The sequence below is a fragment of the Neoarius graeffei genome, chromosome 21, assembly GCF_027579695.1.
Source record: "Neoarius graeffei isolate fNeoGra1 chromosome 21, fNeoGra1.pri, whole genome shotgun sequence".
In the NCBI taxonomy this organism is placed as follows: domain Eukaryota; kingdom Metazoa; phylum Chordata; class Actinopteri; order Siluriformes; family Ariidae; genus Neoarius; species Neoarius graeffei.
In genome coordinates, this window is record NC_083589.1 from 4,988,415 (window position 1) to 5,009,693 (window position 21,279).

General features: G+C 43.1%; 1 protein-coding gene across 2 annotated transcripts in view; it reads right to left on the reverse strand.

Moving 5' to 3' along the window:
• golgb1 (golgin B1) overlaps positions 1 to 21,279 on the reverse strand; it is a 52,211-nt gene that overhangs the window by 19,865 nt on the left and 11,067 nt on the right. Inside the window, exons 5-9 of one of the 2 annotated variants that reach the window (XM_060903806.1) lie at positions 19,990 to 20,151; positions 8,561 to 8,683; positions 8,324 to 8,437; positions 7,520 to 8,243; positions 2,203 to 2,285 (exon numbers count right to left, since the gene is read on the reverse strand). In XM_060903806.1, the coding sequence (XP_060759789.1) occupies positions 2,203 to 2,285; positions 7,520 to 8,243; positions 8,324 to 8,437; positions 8,561 to 8,683; positions 19,990 to 20,151 (1,206 nt within the window). Of the gene's footprint in view, positions 1 to 2,190; positions 2,286 to 7,519; positions 8,244 to 8,323; positions 8,438 to 8,560; positions 8,684 to 19,989; positions 20,152 to 21,279 lie in introns of both variants that reach the window. The other variant, XM_060903805.1, reaches the window with a different exon arrangement.

Genomic DNA, 21,279 nt, shown 5'->3' on the forward strand with positions numbered 1-21,279 from the left:
CCATCATCCCAATTACAGCAATGTCGCTTCAGAGAAATCTTGGTTTGAATTTGAAGAAATGAAAGTTCAGGTTTTTCTGACGTAATTCCGTGACTGACTTTTCTTTCCTCATAAAAGACAAAGATTTTGCGTTCAGAGTTAAAGACAGCCAATTTTTCTACGCTCTTTTAGGGTCAAAAGACCCCATACAGTGTGAAATTTTTATTTAATACCATTATCTTGAGTACTGCAACTAAAACAAGAGTGCTCTGAGAGCACGAGATCCCCCGCTGGCAACTTGGCCATAACTCTGGTAAAATGCGACTGAATTGAATGAAATTGCACTATGCGTATTACCGACATATAACAAAGAACCCTGCCAAGTTTCGTGAAATTCCTCCAAAAATTGTGAGGGACGTTGATTTCAGAAAGCAAGCACACCTTGATGAAATTGCCAAAGTACAAGTTTGTTAATAATCAAGGGCATAACTCCGGGAAAATTTGCCCAAATTAAACGAAATTTTAACATGCGTATAACTGTCATATAACAAAGCCTTCTACCAAGTTTGGTGAAATTCGTCCGCAGATTGTGAGAGGAGTTTATTTCAGAAGAACGTACACCCTCATGAAAATCGTCAAAGCACAAGTTATTTAATCAAGGGTCAAAACTCTGGGAAAATTTTCACAAATGAAATTAAAAATCGCAATATGCGTATTACCGTCATATAACAAGGTCTTTTGCCAAGCTGTGAGAAATTCGTCCAAAAATTGTTAGAGGAGTTGATTTCAGAAGGAAAACGTACACATGAAATTGTCAAATTATAATTTTGTTAATCAAGGGCTGTAACTCTGGTAAAATGCGACCCAATTTAACGAAATTACAATCTGCGTATTACCGACATATAACAAAGAACCCAGCCAAGTTTCGTGAAGTTCCTCCAAAAATTGTGAGGGAAATTGATTTCAGAAAGCAAGCAGACCTTGATGAAATTGCCAAAGTACAAGTTTGTTAATAATCAAGAGCATAACTCTGGGAAAATCTGCCCAAATTTTTTCTCTCCGTGCTTCCACGCAAGGCAGTCGCATTTTCTGCTCTCCCTCTCCCTCCTTTTTTTCCCTGCTTGTGCTTCTGTGTCTTGTCTCGTCTGCTGTACTTTTTGAAGAGACTCTTCCTGCATTACTTTCTAAACTAAAAAAAGCATGGAATTATATCTTATTGACATTCGGCGCCCTGAGACAGCACCGACCTTGGCTTAGGCCATTGCTGAGGAAACATTTCCCCCTGAAGGTCGCTGCCGGGAGACATTCTCATTCCTCGCATTTCTCTCTAACTCTCCGCGGTCGCCATTTTTTACCCCCAGTGTGACAAGCGGGTGCGTGATCAGCGCCTTCATGGCTGCAGGAGTGGATGGCTGCTTGCTTGCGCTGGATTACCTCCTCCCCTCCCCCCCTTACCCCTGATTCCCCCCCTCAAGTCCCATGTTTAAAGTGTACTTGTGTTGTTGTGTGCTTATGTGCAAAGGTTTTTTTTAAATGTTCCCACACTGTACTCCTGATAGGAGCATAGTGGGGGGGTCCTTTTTTTTCCTTTTCTCTCCTTATGTTGTATTTCCTTTTTATCTTTATCCCTGTCTTCCTGTCCTGTCTACCCTATGTCAATTGTATGTTGTATATGTACGGACAGGTTGACGGCTAATTTCGCTGGTACATGTGACTAGTGACAAAAGGGCATCATCATCATCAAATTAACCGAAATTTCAATAGACGTATAACTGTCAAGGCCTTTTGCCAAGCTTGGAGAAATTTGTCCAAAAATTGTGAGAGGAGTTGATTTCAGAAGGTGAGCACCCTTCCTGTGATGGATGGACGGACATCACCACGACATAATCCCCATTCGGGCCTTTCAGCCAGCGGGGGATAAAAATGACCACGTTTTACTGTGAAAGTGATTCCGTTACTGAAGAACTACCCTAATATATAGACACACACACACACAGGTCCTAGTTACAGGAGTTAGTTGGCGTTATTCAGAAACACAACCCTGATTGTGGAACAGCCCTCATATTATATTGTATAATATCGTAAACATGGCTAGACTGATAAAGAGCTCGGGCAGCAGAAGGCGGCCATCAGACGTAACAGACAGAAGAAACGAGCGGATTATCATCAAGTCTCTGACCCAACACACTGTACGTCTCGATTCCTCATTACCTCATCGCTCACCTGACGCTCGGCAAGCTGCTGTTCCAGCTGCTGAATCCTCACTGCAGCCTCCACTCCCTCCGCGGTGCTTTTATCGAGCTGTCCTGAAAACATGACAGTGAACTTTGATTACATTTCATCCTGGTAAACAAGCGTAACGTATTATATACAGTGCTGAGCGTAAATGAGTACACCCCCTTTGAAAAGTAACATTTTAAACAATCTCTCAATGAACACAAACAATTTCCAAAATGTTGACAAGTTTAATATAACATCTGTTTAACTTATAACGTGAAAGTAAGGTTAATAATATAAACTTAGATTACACATTTTTCAGTTTTACTCAAATTAGGGTGGTGCAAAAATGAGTACACCCCACAACAAAAACTACTACATCTAGTACTTTGTCTGGCCTCCATGATTTTTAATGACAGCACCAAGTCTTCTAGGCATGGAATGGACAAGTTGGTGACATTTTGTAACATCAATCTTTTTCCATTCTTCAACAACGACCTCTTTTAGTGACTGGATGCTGGATGGAGAGTGATGCTCAACTTGTCTCTTCAGAATTCCCCATAGGTGTTCGATTGGGTTCAGATCAGGAGACATACTCGGCCACTGAATCACTTTCACCCTGTTCTTCTTCAGAAATCCAACAGTGGCCTTAGATGTGTGTTTAGTCATGTTGGAAAAGTGCACGACGACCAAGGGCACCGAGTGATGGTAGCATCTTCTCTTTCAGTATAGAGCAATACGTCTGTGAATTCATGATGCCATCAATGAACTGCAGCTCCCCGACACCAGCAGCACTCATGCAGCCCCACATAAGGACACTGCCACCACCATGTTTCACTGTAGGCACCAGGCAGTTTTCTCTGTATTCCTCGCCATACAGTTTTGAAGCCATCAGTTCCAAAAACATTTCTCTTGGTCTCATCACTCCAGAGTATAGAGTCCCAGTAGTCTTCATCTTTGTCAGCATGGGCCCTGGCAAACTCTAAGCGGGCTTTTTTGTGCCTGGGCTTTAGGAGAGGCTTCTTTCGTGGACGGCATCCTTGCACGTCATTCCTCTGCAGTGTACGCCGTATTGCGTCACGGGAAATAGTCACCCCAGTTTGGCTTTCTACTTCTTTAGATAACTGCAGTGAACTTGCATGCCGATTTTCTTCAACCCTTCTCATCAGAAGACGCTCCTGTCGAGGTGTTAACTTCCGTGGATGACCTGGACGTCTCTGTGAGATGGTTGCAGTTCCAGCTTTCTTCAATTTTTGTACCACTTTTGCTACAGTATTCTGACTGATAAGTAAAGCTTTGCTGATCTTCTTGTAGCCTTCACCTTCGTGGTGGAAAGAAATTATTTTCTTTGGGGAATTCTGAAGAGACAAGTTGAGCATCACTCTCCATCCAGCATCCAGTCACTAAAAGAGGTCGTTGTTGAAGAATGGAAAAAGATTGATGTTGCAAAATGTCGCCAACTTGTTCATTCCATGCCTAGAAGACTTGGTGCCGTCATTAAAAATCATGGAGGCCATACAAAGTACTAGATGTAGTAGTTTATGTTGTGGGGTGTACTCATTTTTGCACCACCCTAATTTGAGTAAAACTGAAAAATGTGTAATCTAAGTTATATTATTAACCTTACTTTCACGTTAGAAGTTAAACAGATGTTATATTAAACTTTGTCTTGTCTTAGGCCACATCCACACGACAACGGCAACGTGATGTTATTTAAAAAAAATATCGCCTCCAAATGGGCAACGATCAGTAGAAATCAGGTCCATATGGCAACGCAACGCTTGCTGAAAACGATGCAATACACATGCCACACCTCTAGGGGCGCTGTAAGACGGTCCCTTCGGACACACCAGAACAACCCATACGAAAAAGAACAGTAAAGAACTTATAAGAGTTTACCACTGTCTTAGTAGTAAATCCTTATAAATATAAATAAATATATATGCCATGTATGATTTACTCCTGAAAGTGGCCCATTTTGCATTTTCCTCATACAAATTTTTTATGAAAATCTAGTATGTATGAAGTGAACATTGTGCATGGTTTTTACAGATAATGTGTATGATGAATTACACTGTCTTTGTATGCTTCATGTAATGTTTGTAGTTTTAAATTATATTTTACAGTTTAAAATGTACATGCCTTTTATATGTAAATCCAACACAAACATATGTGGATTTACATATAAAAGGCATATACATTTTAAACTGTAAAATATAATTTAAAACTACAAACATTACATGAAGCATACAAAGACGGTGTAATTCATCATACACATTATCTGTAAAAACCATGCACAATGTTCACTTCATACATACAAATTTTTTATGAAAATCTAGTATGAGGAAAATGCAAAATGGGCCACTTTCAGGAGTAAATCATACATGGCATATATATTTATTTATAAATCCTTATAAGGATTTATCCTTATATTTATAAGGATTTACTACTAAGACAGTGGTAAACTCTTATAAGTTCTTTACTGTTCTTTTTCGTATGGGAATAGAAGTAAGGACGCATGCGCATAAACTATTATGCGCGAGACTTCATATTAGCCACAAAGTCAGGAAAATCTGTTCGTAAAATTACATTATAATGACCAAATACAATGAAAAGTATTTTTCCAGTCTCACCTGTGAAAGGTAATCCCATGTGATCTCGTTTGGACGGTAAACCTGTTGGTACAGTTAAACGCAGCTAATCTTTATTCTCCGCTTTGACCTTTCCAATATGGCGGCGAGGATGACGTACGCGGAAGGCGGCGTCTTTAATGGTCCGGAATAAATTGAATACTACACGTTGATGGATTAATTTGCTGTTTCTCACCTGTGAAAGGTAATCCCATGTGATCTCCTTTGGACGGTAAACCTGTTGGTACAGTTAAACGCAGCTAATCTTTATTCTCCGCTTTGACCTTTCCAAAATGGCGACGAGGATGACGTACGCGGAAGGCGGCGTCTTTAATTGTCCGGAATAAATTGAATGATACACGTTGATGGATTAATTTGCTTTTCTACGCCCTTTTTTGAGGAATGTACTGTAGGACTTAAACCATCATCTGAAGAGGTGAGATCGCTCCTTTTTTCCCCTTATTTTTGCTGGCGGGATTGACTCTGCCCTAAGGGCTATTCTCTCTCTCTCTCACTTTGCACCAGGCATTACACAATAAATATTCACAGTGAAAATATTTTGTAAGCGCGTTTCATGAACCAAGTTATAGGATTTCTTGACAACTCGCATCGCATCGCAATGAGATCATTGGCACTACTGGTGTTAAGAATCAGACCATTTTATAAATGAATATTTTGCTGTAGAGCTGCAGTGTTTGTACAATTGCATGTTTTTGCTTCACTATTACTGTCACTATTCTGCTTCTTGCATTACTACTGTGAACTAACACTGAACATAATAATAATAATAATAATAATAATAATAATAATATCCAAGCTCGTGTTTCACTCTCACTAGTGCTCTGTAAGGCTTTTTCCTGGTGATATTCGTTACACTTCTACCCGGCGTGAAGCATTCAGTCATGTGGTTGTGACGTCATCGTAAACAAATCCGTTTTACTCATCCAGACGACTTCACAACGGCAACGTTGCCAGATCTTTCCACTCTGGAACCCGTTCTCAAAAAGATTGCGTTTTGGGCACCCAAAACGCCGGCGCCGTGTGGACGCCAGGCCTAAACGATAAGCAATTGTATCGGAGTCACCTGAATCCGTTGCCGTGTGGACAGGGCCTAGAACTAGTTCGCGCTGCCTCTCGTTCTTGGTCGTTGGCGAATCAGCAGGATCTGTTCAGTAGCAGAAGGGCGTCCAACTTGCATTTTGATCTGTGCAGAGCAGCGCCACTTTACTTCTTTAAGGGCTATCTGAGCCCTATTATCAGAGCGTTGACACATGCCAGGTCTTTAGTTTACAATTTAGAGCTCTCACTCAGCAATACATTTCAGTTCACAGCGAACGAGCTCAGCAGTTCGCGAACGAACGAACAGCCAGCAGCCAGCCTGCCTGCTGCCATACTGGGCTGGGCGCATAGCAACGGTTTCCATGACTGTGATAAACAATGAAGAACGTGGCTCTGGAGATCGCGGCATACTGTGTTCGTTTTTTTAATGTTAATGCAATTTGTAATAAAGTGGTTTGTTCTTTGTAATGAGCGTTGCTGTTGAATATGAGCAAAATGGGTGTTACTTAATGGGTTTGAACAACTGCATGAAACAGTCTGCAATGCATAATGCAAAGGATAATGTTTTTCTTCCATCTTTTTCTCAAGCACATTGTAATGTATGAAAATCTATTGTGGATGGCACCTCTGCCGCCTCTCGTTCACTCAAGATGAACTAAACTTCGGACGACAGCCATTGTTGTGCCGCTTTGGTGTGACGTCATCAAAATGAACGAGTGAACGAACTGAACGAACGAATTTCTTTGCTGAACTGACCGACATGAACGAACTGGCGGAAATGAATCGCCATGTCCCACCAATAGTCAACATTTCGAAAATTGTTTGTGTTCATTGAGATATTGTTTAAAATGTTACTTTTCAAAGGGGGTGCACTCATTTACGCTCAGCACTGTAAGCATATAATAACAGTCTGAATTTGATCATAGTCCTTTTAGAAATCGCTTGTCTGAAGCGCCTCATAGAAACCGTGAACTGGTTTTCATTATTGTTTTGTTTTTTCCCCCCTTTCAGTTAAAATGTCCATACTTTTTGTTGTTTATTCAAAAACCGAACATGTTGGTTTTTGTGCGGGTTTTTTTTTATTTATTTATACACCATTTTCAGCAGCCAAAATAAAAAAAAGAAACTATAAACTATACTTGTCTAAATCGAACGTGTATAGATCAAATTTATTTCGCATTAATGAGCTTTCAGAAACAAGAAAAACAAAACGCACCGGCAGCAAAAATATTACTAATGTGAGATTAGGGGAAGGGGGCGGGGCCTCTAGGGGGTCAGTTAATTTACTAGTCAAAAAGTTCAAAACATCTACACTGTCAAAATCATTTCATATTCATTAGAATCAATTGGCTCATCTGCCATTTTTATGAAAAGGGGGAAAAAAAAAAGACTGGTGTTTTGACGTATTTGTGCTCGTAGCTGCGTACTCTGATGATAAAGCGCGCGGAGGTTGGCAGGCCTGGAGCTACGGCTCTAACGGAGCTAAATTCGAGACTTGGCTACATTCGTGTCTAAAGAAATAAAAATTGTACACCATAAACAAACATCTCTGGGGTAAGAAGAGAAGAGATGTTTGTACAGATGTTCATTCATCTGCCCAAGGACGAGTTCTCTTGGTTCTTCTGGTTCTATACCTTGCAGAGTTTCTATGGCGATGCTGATTTGAGACATCCGCTCTTCTCTCTCCAGATGTTCTGCTCTCAGGTTGTCCAATCTAGTTTCTAAAACAGGCAGAACTTGCGCAGGATCTTCTGGGACGGCCATCTCTACGTCAGATCCTTCACTGCTGAGAGACTGAAGTCCTTTCCAGAGCTTTTCCAGCGCTTGCTTGGCTTGTACCCCAGCTTCCTGTTCCACTGTTCCTGCATCCAGCCTTTCTCTGAGGGACGCGAGCTCTGTCTGCAGCCGTGTCAACTCCTCTCTTTCGCTCTGCGACGCTTCCTCTCTTTCCCTTTCCACCGCATCGAGCTTCTCTTGTAACAGGTGCAGCTCAGCAACTCGACATTCAACCTCGACCTCCAGCTTCTTCGTCACCTCCTCTCGGTGTCTCTCGGAAGCTTCTAGGTTGGCTCGCAGGGTGGTTAGCTCTGCCTCGATACAAGCCTCCTCTTCCTTCCCTTTACGATCCCTTTCATCCAGACTTGCTTTCGCTTGGTCCAGCTCCGATGTCCTTTGGGACAATTCTGCTTGAAGAGCCATGATCGTCTTCTCTTTCTCCTTCTCTAAAGCCTCCAGGTTGCTCCTCAGTGCTTGGAGCTGTTCCTCAGCATGTGTGGCTGATTGCTGCTTCTCCTGTTCTGTCAGTTTGTGGGCTTCAGCCAGCTCCTGCTCCATCTGTCTGAACTGTGCAGTCAGAATCTAGACGAGAAACGGGAAGATGAGAAACGTCGTCCAACGTCATAAAACGAAGCTCATTTTTTATCTGAACATCTCTACACCTGTTTCTGTTGATCTGCACTGTTGAGCTCCTGCTGTAACATCTCCAGGACTTCTGATCGAGAGCGTAAGGATTCCTCCAGCTCCTCGATCCTCCTCTGGGAATCACGCAGAGCCTTAACAGATAAAGAAGGTCAATTAGATGCGAATCCTACAGTGATGCCCATCCCCCCTTCCTTGAAACACTGGGTTCTTGGGCTTCAGGTGTGGAAAAAAAAAAATGCCTAGTGAGTAATCACCTGCTGTAACTCGGCGTCATTCGAAGCCTGGGTGTTGAGCTGGAGCAGCTCCTCCTCGTGCTTTTGGATTTGCTCCTGAAACCGCACGTCTTTGTCCTTTACTACAGCCTGCAGAACTCGCACCTGGGTTCAAAGGATCAGAAAAAAAAAAAATTCAACATGTTCAACGTCTTAAAAATTCTACAGCAAGGCAGAGAAAGCTCTGAAGGTTAGCTAAGAGTAGATACTAGATCCTGACTGATAAATCACGAGATGGAAGACGGATCCTTTAAAGGAGAACTGAATGCAAATTTTTTTTTTATTATCAAAATTCTATTTCTCATTTTATTAAATATAGGAATGCATTTCTGATCGCTGTTTTGTCGCTGCTATAGCGAGTTATGAGTGTTTGAAATATGCTCTGTAATATATCAGTCCGTATGTCAAAGCGACGGCCGTAAACGAGATTCGTTGAGACCTGTGCGAGACATCGTAGGACGGAAGTAAAACGTACAGCGGAAATCAAAGTGACCAACCCTGTGTCCGAAATCGCTCACTCATTCACTATTCCCTACTCCCTACGCAGGGAATTCTATAAAGTCCTCTATACAGTGAGCTCATTGGTAAAATGAAAAAACGCTCCCGGACACTAGTCCATCGTGCTGGTATTTACGTCATTACTGTCGCACAATTAAAATGGGCCAAATCAGTCGGCTGGTGGGTTTCAAAATAATAAACACATGCGTGTGTTTTTGTGATAAATCCATATTATACTGAGCGCATTTCCCACATTAATCAATACAGAGTCCCTGCAGCTTTCAGTTCTTTTAAATCAAGGCTGAATACTTTCGTCTTCGCCGCTGACTTTTATTAAATAACATTTCAGACTTTTAATTTGATTTCTTTCAGCGCAACCGCAATGCATGATGGGATATATTGCTTTGGTTAGTGACCATCGTTGTACACTACTTTTCGTGATGCATTGTAGGATACTTTGAGTGCGCTATATAGGGTGTAAATAATCTTCACTAAGGTTTCGGACAGCGCTACAAAACGGCGTCCTCACTATATAGTGAGTTGGGAGCGATTTCGGACACAGGGGTTGTCAAAAGACGTGCGCGCCCTCTTTCGAATGCTGATGTAATCAAGCCGGAAGTTTTATTTGTTTTGATAGCAATCAGGAAAGTCTGAAAAAAGTATGCAGTAATCGTCATTTAAACTCGTTTTTGTGCAATATTTCGTTTGGAAAACAGTTTCCAAAATGGCGGCACTGACACCTGGCTGACACTTGAAGTTTCGAAGTCTCGCACAAGTCTCGTGAAGATCGCGCGGATAAGCGACGCCTGCCGTGGACCATCTCATCTCATCTCATTATCTCTAGCCGCTTCATCCCTCTACAGGGTCGCAGGCAAGCTGGAGCCTATCCCAGCTGACTACGGGCGAAAGGCGGGGTTCACCCTGGACAAGTCGCCAGGTCATCACAGGGCTGACACATAGACACAGACAACCATTCACACTCACATTCACACCTACGGTCAATTCAGAGTCACCAGTTAACCTAACCTGCATGTCTTTGGACTGTGGGGGAAACCGGATCACCCGGAGGAAACCCACGCGGACACGGGGAGAACATGCAAACTCCACACAGAAAGGCCCTCGCCGGCCCCGGGGCTCGAACCCAGGACCTTCTTGCTGTGAGGCGACAGCGCTAACCACTACACCACCGTGCCGCCTGCCGTGGACCAAATGAACTAAATTCAACACGGCTAAAAACCGAATAGGCCGATAAGTATAATATTTAATTGCAATTACATACCGAAAACGTAATTGAATAACATGTTAATTAAGAAATAAAGCAAGTTTAAAAACGACTTCAGTTCTCCTTTAACCATGTTCTGAGTGATGGTGTTGCGTAGTTTGTCCACCAGAGGGCACACTGTGGGCAACATCCCAACAATCAGCTGATCCAAGCAGAATAGTTTTAGAACCGTCATGTTATCTTGGCGTGGACTCATAAATAACTACATAAAATGTTAGGGGAAATAATTGTTTATGTCGTGTTTCTGAAAAAAAAAAATTATAAAATAAAAAGAATACTGGCTGATATATTTTTAAATCCTTAAATACTGAAATTAGTATCAGTCAGGCTTTCGTGGATACGTGAATTAAATCGGGCAAGGTTTCGGAAACGTGTTGAATACAAAAAAACATTTCCGATCGGATCCATTTGAATGGGTTTGCTTTCTCGAGTGCAGTGTTTACTGTGTTTGAACAGAACCCTAACATGTTCCGACTTCGTGCGGTTCTTTAGGCAGGTGAGGGAGGACACGCCACTCACACTCGGGCCGAGAGCACCTGAGCATTCTGGACTCACTAGTGAGAAAGTGAATCGACTTGACTGCAGGAAGTGAATTGAACACGCCATGCATTTTGGATTGCAGTGGGGTTTTTTTTTCTCCTCTACCTATTTTGTAAATATCATAGAAGGCACTTTTGGACTGGAGGAACGTTTTCATAGTCGGAGGAAGTTCCCTCTCTTGTGTCCACACTGAATGCAGCCAATGCAGCACCAGCAACTGCTATTTTTAAAAATCTGTGTAAAACTTTAGCCGTGTAAACAGCAGCTCTGAACGTTAGCATTAAAAAAAACAAAAAACAAAAAAAACAAAAACACACATGTACGGGGGGGCGCTGTGACATGCGGACAGAATAGACGTGTTTTTCTGAGCTCCTCGTGGCACACCGAATTGTACTAATTAAAAGCGCATTTTTGCATGCCAGACTAATTTTTTTGTCTTAAAGGCTTTGCCTTGTGTTCATCCTCGAGTTTGCCGAAAGCGCAACACAGACATGCCAACTAAAACTTCACGAGGCGGAAAAGCGGCTACTTGCTCGCTAACAGAAACCGGTACTATTCGGGATCAAGCTAGCACGAAACCTTCGGGCATGTCATCAGCCGAGGAGGAAGACGAGCTTCCACTTATTTGGCAGAAAATGTCAAACAAGCTGCTGCAGTCCTTTAACGAGAGGTTCGACAAGTTTGAGCTGAGTTTCCAGAATCTTTTGTCCGCCGAGAAAGCACTCACGGAGAGGCTGTCCGTCAACGAAAACCAGACTGCGGACCATGAACAGCGCATCCATGCTGTGGAAACTTCAGTTGCCGAGCTGCAGCAGGAAAATAAAAAGCTCCGGGCCAAGCTTTCGGACCTGGAGGGGAGATCCAGGCGCAACAACATAAAGATTGTCGGCGTTCCCGAAGGCGAAGAGAAAGGGAGGCCCATCGAGTTCGTTTCCAATTTAATTCCCAAGCTGCTGGGAGATAACATCTTTAACAAGCCGGTCGTCATCGATCAGGCGCACCGCACCCAACAGCCCAAACCACCGGAGGGCTCCAGGCAGGGCTCTACAGTGCGCACATTTCACTCGCATTTGCAAGCCAATTTTTCGTCATGCGAACGACGAAAAAAAAACGCGCATTCGTGCGAGGGCTTCTTGCGGCTGACAATTTAGGAAAGCACTGAGCACAGATACGACGAGTTTAACATTCTAAAATGTATCAAACGTTAAACTGCAAAGTATGTAAATCCAGCACTGGATAGCCTACCTAATATAGTGTAACGAATAACGGCCTGTATTGTTGCAAGTGTGTGTGTGTTCTGCCTGCGCCTTGCTCCCTGTCTGTAGTTGCGTGCATTGCCCCTGTCTTGCACTGTGGTGGTTCCCACGGTAGCTGGGGGGGGGGAATGCAATAAACCTTTAAAATGAAAACCTACTTGTGCTTGTGCCCCCATTTTTTTCCCTGTGCTCCTAAAATTTTTAAACTTAGGAGCACGTGTGCTCCTGAAAAAAAAAAAAAAAAAGTTAGTGTAGAGCCCTGGCTCCAGACCCCGTACAATAATTGCACAGGTTCACCTCGCACAGGATAAAGAAAAAGATTCTGCGGCTCGGGAGACAGCGATCGATGGATTATGGAGGTCGGCGTATTTTGACCTTTCCCGACTACACTGCAGAGGTGATGGAGCAACGGCAGAGCTTCCGCGAGGTGCTTCAGCTGCTCAGGGAGAAGGAGATTCGCCACTCGCTGCGTTTCCCGGCCAGGCTCCATGTCCATTACCAGGATCAAGTGAAGGTATTCAGCAACCCGGCAGAAGCTAAGAACTTTGTTGACCAAAAACTTTGAAGGGCTATATTTTGATAGTGCAGAGAGTCTAAACGTATACTGAGTGAACTTTGTGGCGGTTTTTCTTTGTACGCTTAAATCTGTTCTATAATGTGCGTGCCGCTGAGGGGCTGGGAGTTGGAGGTGTTTTTCTCCGGTGTTTTTTTTTTTCTTCACCCGGTGGTCCCTGGTGTGGATGAGGGTAACTTTGCTTCGTTTGGGGAAGCACTGGTTGGGGGTTCTGTTCACGTATTTGTGAACTGTTTACTTGATTTTTTTTTTTTGTTTGCTGGTTGCCAAACTTAATGTTGACTTCATGGTTTTATTACAATGATGTTACTTTTTGTTTCTTATTGTTTAATCTCGTCGCTCCCTCACAGTATCACAAATGAATAACACGCTTGATTCTATAGCCTTGGTTTCTTGGAATGTCCGTGGTTTAGGCCACCCGCTAAAGCGAGGTAATGTTTTTGCACACTTGAAGTCACTGAAATCTGACATAATATTCTTGCAGGAAACGCATGTTAAAGCCACTCAGCATAGAAAACTCAGAGCTAAATGGATTTCACAGGTCTACCAGTCTCCTTTTACATCCAAGCCTAGAGGTGTTGCCATTCTTTTCCATAAATCTGTTCCCTTCCGTTTTCACTCGTTCATAACTGATCCAAATGGCAGGTTTGTCTCATCTCATTATCTCTAGCCGCTTTATCCTGTTCTACAGGGTCGCAGGCAAGCTGGAGCCTATCCCAGCTGACTACGGGCGAAAGGCGGGGTACACCCTGGACAAGTCGCCAGGTCATCACAGGGCTGACACATAGACACAGACAACCATTCACACTCACATTCACACCTACGCTCAATTTAGAGTCACCAGTTAACCTAACCTGCATGTCTTTGGACTGTGGGGGAAACCGGAGCACCCGGAGGAAACCCACGCGGACACGGGGAGAACATGCAAACTCCGCACAGAAAGGCCCTCGCCGGCCACGGGGCTCGAACCCAGACCTTCTTGCTGTGAGGCAACAGTGCTAACCACTACACCACCGTGCCGCCCACAAATATTTGTGTTTTATTAAAAAAAGATAAAGATGAAACAGACCCTGGCAGTTACAGGCCCATTGCTCTCCTAAACTAGGACTTGAAAATAATCACAAAAGTATTAGCAAACCGCTTGGGCAAGCATATAGCTAGCTAGTATCATTCACCCGGACCAAACTGGTTTTATCCCAGGCAGGTACTCCTTCTGCAATGTCCGCAAAATTCTCAATATTTTATATGCCACTTACGGCAAGGATAACAGAGCTGCCATATTGTCTTTAGATGCTCATAAAGCGTTTGATATGATGGAGTGGCCATACTTAATTGTGACTTTAAGGAGGTTTGGATTTGGCGACAAATTCATAGAATGGGTTAAATTATTATACATAGATCCAAAATCCTTCATTCTCACAAATGGGGATAAATCCAACCCGTTTTCCTTGCAATGTGGCGTTCGCCAGGGGCATCCACTGTCTCCCTTGCTGTTTGACATCGCATTGGAGCCGTTGGCACTTGGCATTAGGGGTCATCCGGACATTAAAGGCATCAAGTTGGGTGACATTGAGACCCGAGTGACCCTTTACGCAGACGATCTCCTTATTTGTTTAGCTGACCCAGTAGTCTCTATCCCCATCCTACTGGATTATATTCCTTCGGGAAGATTTCTGGTTATATCATAAATTGGCAAAAGAGCAAATTTCTACCCTTAGTGGATCAATTTACTGAGGACTACCTGAGTAAGTTGCCTTTCAGAGTAGTGAAGGACTGTTTCTCTTATCTGGGTCTGAAACTGACAAGTAACCCAAAGCATCTTTTCAGAGTTAACTTCATAGAAGCATTAGAGAAACTCAGTGTGAGTATCGAGTCCTGGAGGACACTGCTCTTATCCATGACTGGAAGGGTTGATGCTATTAAAATGGTGAGCCTACCTAAGTTTCTTTATCTCTTTTAAAACCTGCCTGTGTATTTAACTGCATCCTTTTTTAAGAAGCTTGATTCTATTATATTGCCCTTTGTGTGGGGCTACAAATCACACAGGATATCCGAGGCCCACCTACACAAACCTCTTAAGAAGGGTGGCCTTGGTCTGCCTATTTTTAAACCCTACTATTGGGCAGCTAACTCCAGGGCTCTTACCGATTGGAAAAGTGGAGGCGAACTGATTGATAGGAGCCCTTCGTGGTTACAACTAGAAGTCTCTGCAGTCAAAAATTCTTCACTTCCTGCCCTTCTGTTTTCTGGCTCTGCCCTGGTAGACGAGTCAATCAAACAAAATTTTACTCTAAAGCATCCCTTGCGAATACTGAGTCAGATAAAGGCGGCCTGCCAGATTCCCAATGTTTCCCTTTATGCTCCTATATGTCAGAATCATTCATTCAAGCCTGGACAGCTAGTCTAGACAGGGGTGTTTATGGTCTGGAGAGAGAGGGGTATCAGAACATTTTTAGATCTGTACATTGACGGCAAATTTGCATCTTTTACTCCATTAAGGACTAAGTTCAACCTTCCAAATTCACATTTCTTTCGATATCTTCAAGTCAGACATTACACTAAGGAAAGTTACCCACAGTTTGAATTCACTCCTACCACTCATCCTTTCCTTGAATATCTACTACTCCCACCAGATTCGAAGCAGCTGGTATCAAAATTTGTGAACTGCTTTACTACTACTATTTCCTCAGATCACATTAGAGACGCCTGGGCCCGCGAACTGAACTCAGAGATATCACCAGAGTTCTGGGAGGGGGCAATGTCCTGGGTCCACTCTTATTCTATTAACTCATGCTACAGGTTAATTCAATATAAGGTGATGCATAGACTACACTACTCTAAAACAAAATTAAACCGTATCTTTCAGGGCTCTACATTAACTTTTGAAACCACTTGTCCTGTCGGGCAAGTTGAAAGGAAATTTACTTGTCCGAATGTGAAGTTGACTTATCCAAAGAAAAATTTGAGAAAATACCCCCACAAACTATTTGTAATAAACTAATTTCACCAGAATTACTTTAAAGGAACAGTCCACCGTATTTCCATAATGAAATATGCTCTTACCTGAATTGAGACGAGCTGCTCCGTACCGGTCCGAGCTTTGCGCGACCTCCCAGTCAGTCAGACGCAGTCCGACGCGCTGTCACTTCTGTTAGCAATGTAGCTAGGCTCAGCATGGCCAATGGTATTTTTTGGGGCTGTAGTTAGATGCGACCAAACTCTTCCGCGTTTTTCCTGTTTACATAGGTTTATATGACCAGTGACATGAAACAAGTTCAGTTAAAAAAATTGAAACGTAGCGATTTTCTATGCTATGGAAAGTCCGCACTATAATGACAGGCGTACTAACACCTTCTGCGCGCTTCGGCAGCGCATTGATACGGAGCTCAGATATCAGTGCGCTGCCGAAGCGCGCAGAAGGTGTTAGTACGCCTGTCATTATAGTGCGGACTTTCCATAGCATAGAAAATCGCTACGTTTCAATTTGTGTAACTGAACTTGTTTCATATCACTGGTCATATAAACCTATGTAGACAGGAAAAACGCGGAAGAGTTTGGTCACATCTAACTACAGCCCCAAAAAATACCGTTGGCCATGCTGAGCCTAGCTACATTGCTAACAGGAGTGACAGCGCGTCGGACTGCATCTGACTAACTGGGAGGTCGCGCAAAGCTCGGATAGGTACGGAGCAGCTCGTCTCAATTCAGGTAAGAGCATATTTCATTATGGAAATACGGTGGACTGTTCCTTTAAAGGTCCCATGGCATGAAATTTTCACTTTCTGAGGTTTTTTAACGTTAAAATGAGTTCCTCTGACCTTCTTAAGTCACCCCAGTGGCTAGAAATTTCATAATGTGTAAACCAAACTATGCCCAACATTTGAGAATGGCGCGTCAAAACGGCGCGTTGATAAACTCTTCCCTTGCCTACGTCAGCAAGGGAGATGATCCCAACGCCCCCCCTCTGGATTCCCACCCACTGTATGGATTGCCCGCCCAGCTCAAAAGTTGCCACCAAACATGGAAGTTGCGCTGTACATGGATGTGACAACACAGAAAGGAGTCTGTTTTTACTGCCGACGGGAGAGCCCCTGAAGACGCAGTGGCTTAATTTTATTTACTCCAATAATACGCCGTCGAGTCTACCTAAGACGGTGTATGTTTGTCAGAAGCATTTTCCTGATGAATGTTTCCACAACTTGGGACAGTACAGGGCAGGTTTTGCACATTAACTGTCACTGAAGCCTGGGTCCGTACCAAGCATCCCTGCCGCATCAGCCACAAACACCGAACAAGTAAGTGTAGAACTGTTACGTCGTTTTGCCGTGTTTTAAAATCGGTGCCACGTTAGCCTTGCAATGGCTACATTAGCTGTGCAGCTAACTGCTCCCTGCAGTTAGCCAGGTACTCTGCGCTACAAAACCAAAAAGCATGCAGCATGCTCTGTTATAATAGCCAATCAAAACAGTTTTTACAAAGACACCCACATTCTTTTTTTTAAGTCACTCGTTCATTTTATTTGTTTGTTTGTTCAGTAAAAACCCAAACATTTGTTGAATTTATTTTATTTCCTCGCGTTGCACCTTAATGACGTCAGCGCGCGGTATTTTTCCCTTCGCGGTTTGTTCCTTCTCTCTCGCCATAGTAAGACACCCACATCCGCTTGTTCTGACCCACTGGAGGTAGCGTCACAGTGCTGTTAGCCAATCAGAGGTAACACGTTTACATGTCATGAATATTAATGATAAGACCCGCCCCCACCCTCTACCCTTCCCCACCTCCTGCTTCTCATTAGCAAAACGACGCACTGGGAAAAGCGCTGAAATGGGGCTTTCTCCCAGGAGGCTATATCTACGTGCCGAGGGTTCATTTCGAGAAAGGCTGCGGATATAACATCCGGAAACCTCCATGAGCCCGTTTAAAGCATCAACAAACCACCATGCCATGGGACCTTTAACACAAAAATCTATTCACTGCGGAAAAAAATTGGACTCCATCAATCATTAATTTATGAGAAATTGAAAACCAGAAAATAAAAATTATATTTTTTTTTTCATTTTTTAATTATTAACTTTGAATATATATCCTCCACTGATTAACTGTTGTTGTCTAATTATTCAGTGTGGCTCCTGTATGGTATTTAATGGTTGCGATGAAAGTTGCGGTGGTTTTTTAGGTTTTTGTTGCGATTACATTGCGGGAGGAAGTGAAAGTTTCGAGAAATTGTGATTTTCTCTTTTTGTGATTAAAATTGAGTGATATGTTAAATATTAAGTTATTACTGAAAAACTATTGATTAAAAAAAACAGACACTGAGAAATGGTCCTATAAACATCTTTACCAATATAAAAGATTACCAGGACTACAAAAATGCAGAAAAATAGGCTTTACTTATCCAAATGCACCTGTTGGTTCAAAAGTTAAAGTGCAGAGAACCTCACAGCACAACATGAAGTTACCTTAAAATATAATATAAATGCCTCAGCTTTCATGTAAGAAAAAAAACTATTAATACTAGTACTGTGTGCAGGCAGTCTCTCCTGAAGACTAAATTAAACAATTATAAACTAATAAAATAAATGGCTCAGGCTTCATAGAAGAAAAAAACAATTTGAACAGAATCTCACAGTATGATGCTGAAGCTGCCTAAACAATGGAAAATAAAATACCATTTTGGCAAAAATGTTGGCATCCGTTAATTTCTTGTATTAAGTAAAAAAAATAAAGTGCACACAGTCCTTCACTGTAAACATAACACACTTTCAGTAACAGAATTTAAGCCTACATAAACACTGACTCGCACATGCAGTGATTGCCAGATACTGCTGACGTTTTCCAGCCCAAAATATGTTCAAAACCCGCCAAAATGCACTTAAAACGGCCCAATCTGGCTAAACATCTGGCACATGCTGCTTCTCTTGAACATATACACGGAAGTAAGGCGGAAGGTAGTTTGTCGACGTCACCTCAAGACGACGCCAACGATTGGTCAAATTTGCGGGAAAGTTGCGGTGATTGGATATAATTGCAACACCGCCCTGAATTCGCGGGGATTGGTTGAATTTGCGTTGAAGTTGCAAATCGCAACATCGCAAAATCCTGGAGGGTCTGGTCTTTCAATCGGTGTCTCCTGTATGTGACAAGTGTTGTTCAGCTGAGGGTTCACTAGCGCATCTATTCTGGTCCTGCCCAATTCTGCATAGTTTCTGGACTGCAATCTCTGAGAGGCTTTCGCTAGCCTATTCTAAAGACATTCAGCCTAACCACGACCTGGCCATCTTTGGATGCTCTGCAGTGTCTAGAGCTACCATGCAACGTGCAGATGGCTTGGCAGATAGGAATGGTGGTGGCTAAGAAACTCATTCTTCTGACCTGGAAGTCCACTTCTCCACCTAGTTTTACACACTGGCTGAAGGAAATGTTGTCCATTATACAGATGGAAAAACTCCGTCTGCAACCCAATGCACGAAGCAGACTTGAGAGAACATGGGGACCTTTTTTGGTACAGTGCCACATCACCCGATAACCACAGGAACTTTGACTTATCTGGCTATATAAATATGTAGTATGGTGCCGGATTGGATTCACTTATTCATGTAATTTTACAGTACCTTGCTCTGGAGATACTGATATTGCGACAACTCTGTCTGAACAGAATAGCTATCTTTTGAGTTGTCTGGCAGCCCTTTTTTTTTTTTGGTCTTGTTACTGTTTTTTTTTTCTCCTGTATGTCCTGTTATTGTCTTTGTAAAAACTTGTAAACTATAAATAAAGTATTTAAAAAAAAATGTACAAATGGACCAGCGGTGAAGTCCAGGCTTTATTGAGCATATCTGTGACGGAGGAAATACGGCATGATTTTATCACATCTAAGTGAAATATAAAACTCTTCGCTAGTATCTCCTGCTTACATCACGCGAGCAAGCTGACTGACATCACTCCAGCGATCCTACTGGCGGTGTGACTGCAAACAGAAATGAAGGTATGAAGTTCTGGAGGAGATCCCCAGGGGTTAGATCCTCTCACTGAGTCCTGCAGTGCTGAAGAAAAGCGCTCTGGGTCTGTAAAACTCTAACTTGATATTTTTAGAATGATCTCATCATTTCTGTTCTTGGTCGGTTTCATCGTGCGCAGTGTGAAACCAAACCAAAAGAAGAAATTCACACTCAACAAACAGCCTCCATATAGCAGGTGAAAACCGACTGTGCACGCATTTCTTCTTCTGTAAATAAGATATCAAAGCCCAGGATTAAAGACCCACCTGCTCCGCGTGCTCCGCCTCTCTCTCTCTCTCCCGCTGCTCCGAGACACTCAGCTGCTCTCGCAGGCTTCGAGTCGACGACTCCTCCTGACTTAACTTCTCTCTTAACTTCTGGAGCTCCTCCTCCAAGCCAGAAGGCAGAGTGAAGGAGCTCTCTGAACTCTACACACACACACACACACACACACACACACACACACACACACGGCTACAGTGTGGAGGCTGGGAGAGGTGTAAGAAACTTACTGGGCGTCAGTGAGAGTCTGTGTGACCAGAGACAGAACAACTGAACACTGCTAAAGCATGGTGTTAAGTCAACGCTAGAAAACACCATCAAAAACAAAAAGGGGCAACTTCTAATACTGACGTTCACTTAACACCAACATTCATTATCAAACACCCACAAACACAGATTCTTCAAACAAATTCCCACATTATTTATCAAACACTGACGTTCACCGTCAAGCACCAATATTCAACCTCCACCATTCTCCATAAAACACCAACGTTTTCCATAAGACACCAACGTTCAAACCCCATCAAGCACCAACGTTCAAACCCCATCAAGCACCAAAAGGTCTTCATCAAGCACCAACATTCAAACCCCATCAAGCACCAACGTTCTTCATCAAGCACCAACGTTCAAACCCCATCAAGCACCAAAGGTCTTCATCAAGCACCAACGTTCAAACCCCATCAAGCACCAAAGGTCTTCATCAAGCACCAACGTTCAAACCCCATCAAGCACCAAAGGTCTTCATCAAGCACCAACATTCAAACCCCAGCACGCACCAAAGGTCTTCATCAAGCACCAACATTCAAACCCCATCAAGCACCAACGGTCTTCATCAAGCACCAAAGGTCTTCATCAAGCACCAACAGTCTTCATCAAGCACCAAAGGTCTTCATCAAGCACCAACGGTCTTCATCAAGCAGGCTTGTTGTACTTGAGTCCAGGACGCACGCTCGAGTCTGACTCGTGCCCTAACTTTAAGGACTCGTGACTTGACTTGGACTTGCGCACTGATGACTCGGACTCGTGCATTAACTGCATTCGGACTCGGAAATTGGAGACGAGGACTCTGATTTTTTTCTTTATTTTTTGTAACATCCAATAATAATTTGGTGTAAGATATTTCTCTCATTCTCATCTCATTATCTCTAGCCGCTTTATCCTGTTCTACAGGGTTGCAGGCAAGCTGGAGCCTATCCCAGCTGACTACGGGCGAAAGGCGGGGTACACCCTGGACAAGTCGCCAGGTCATCACAGGGCTGACACATAGACACAGA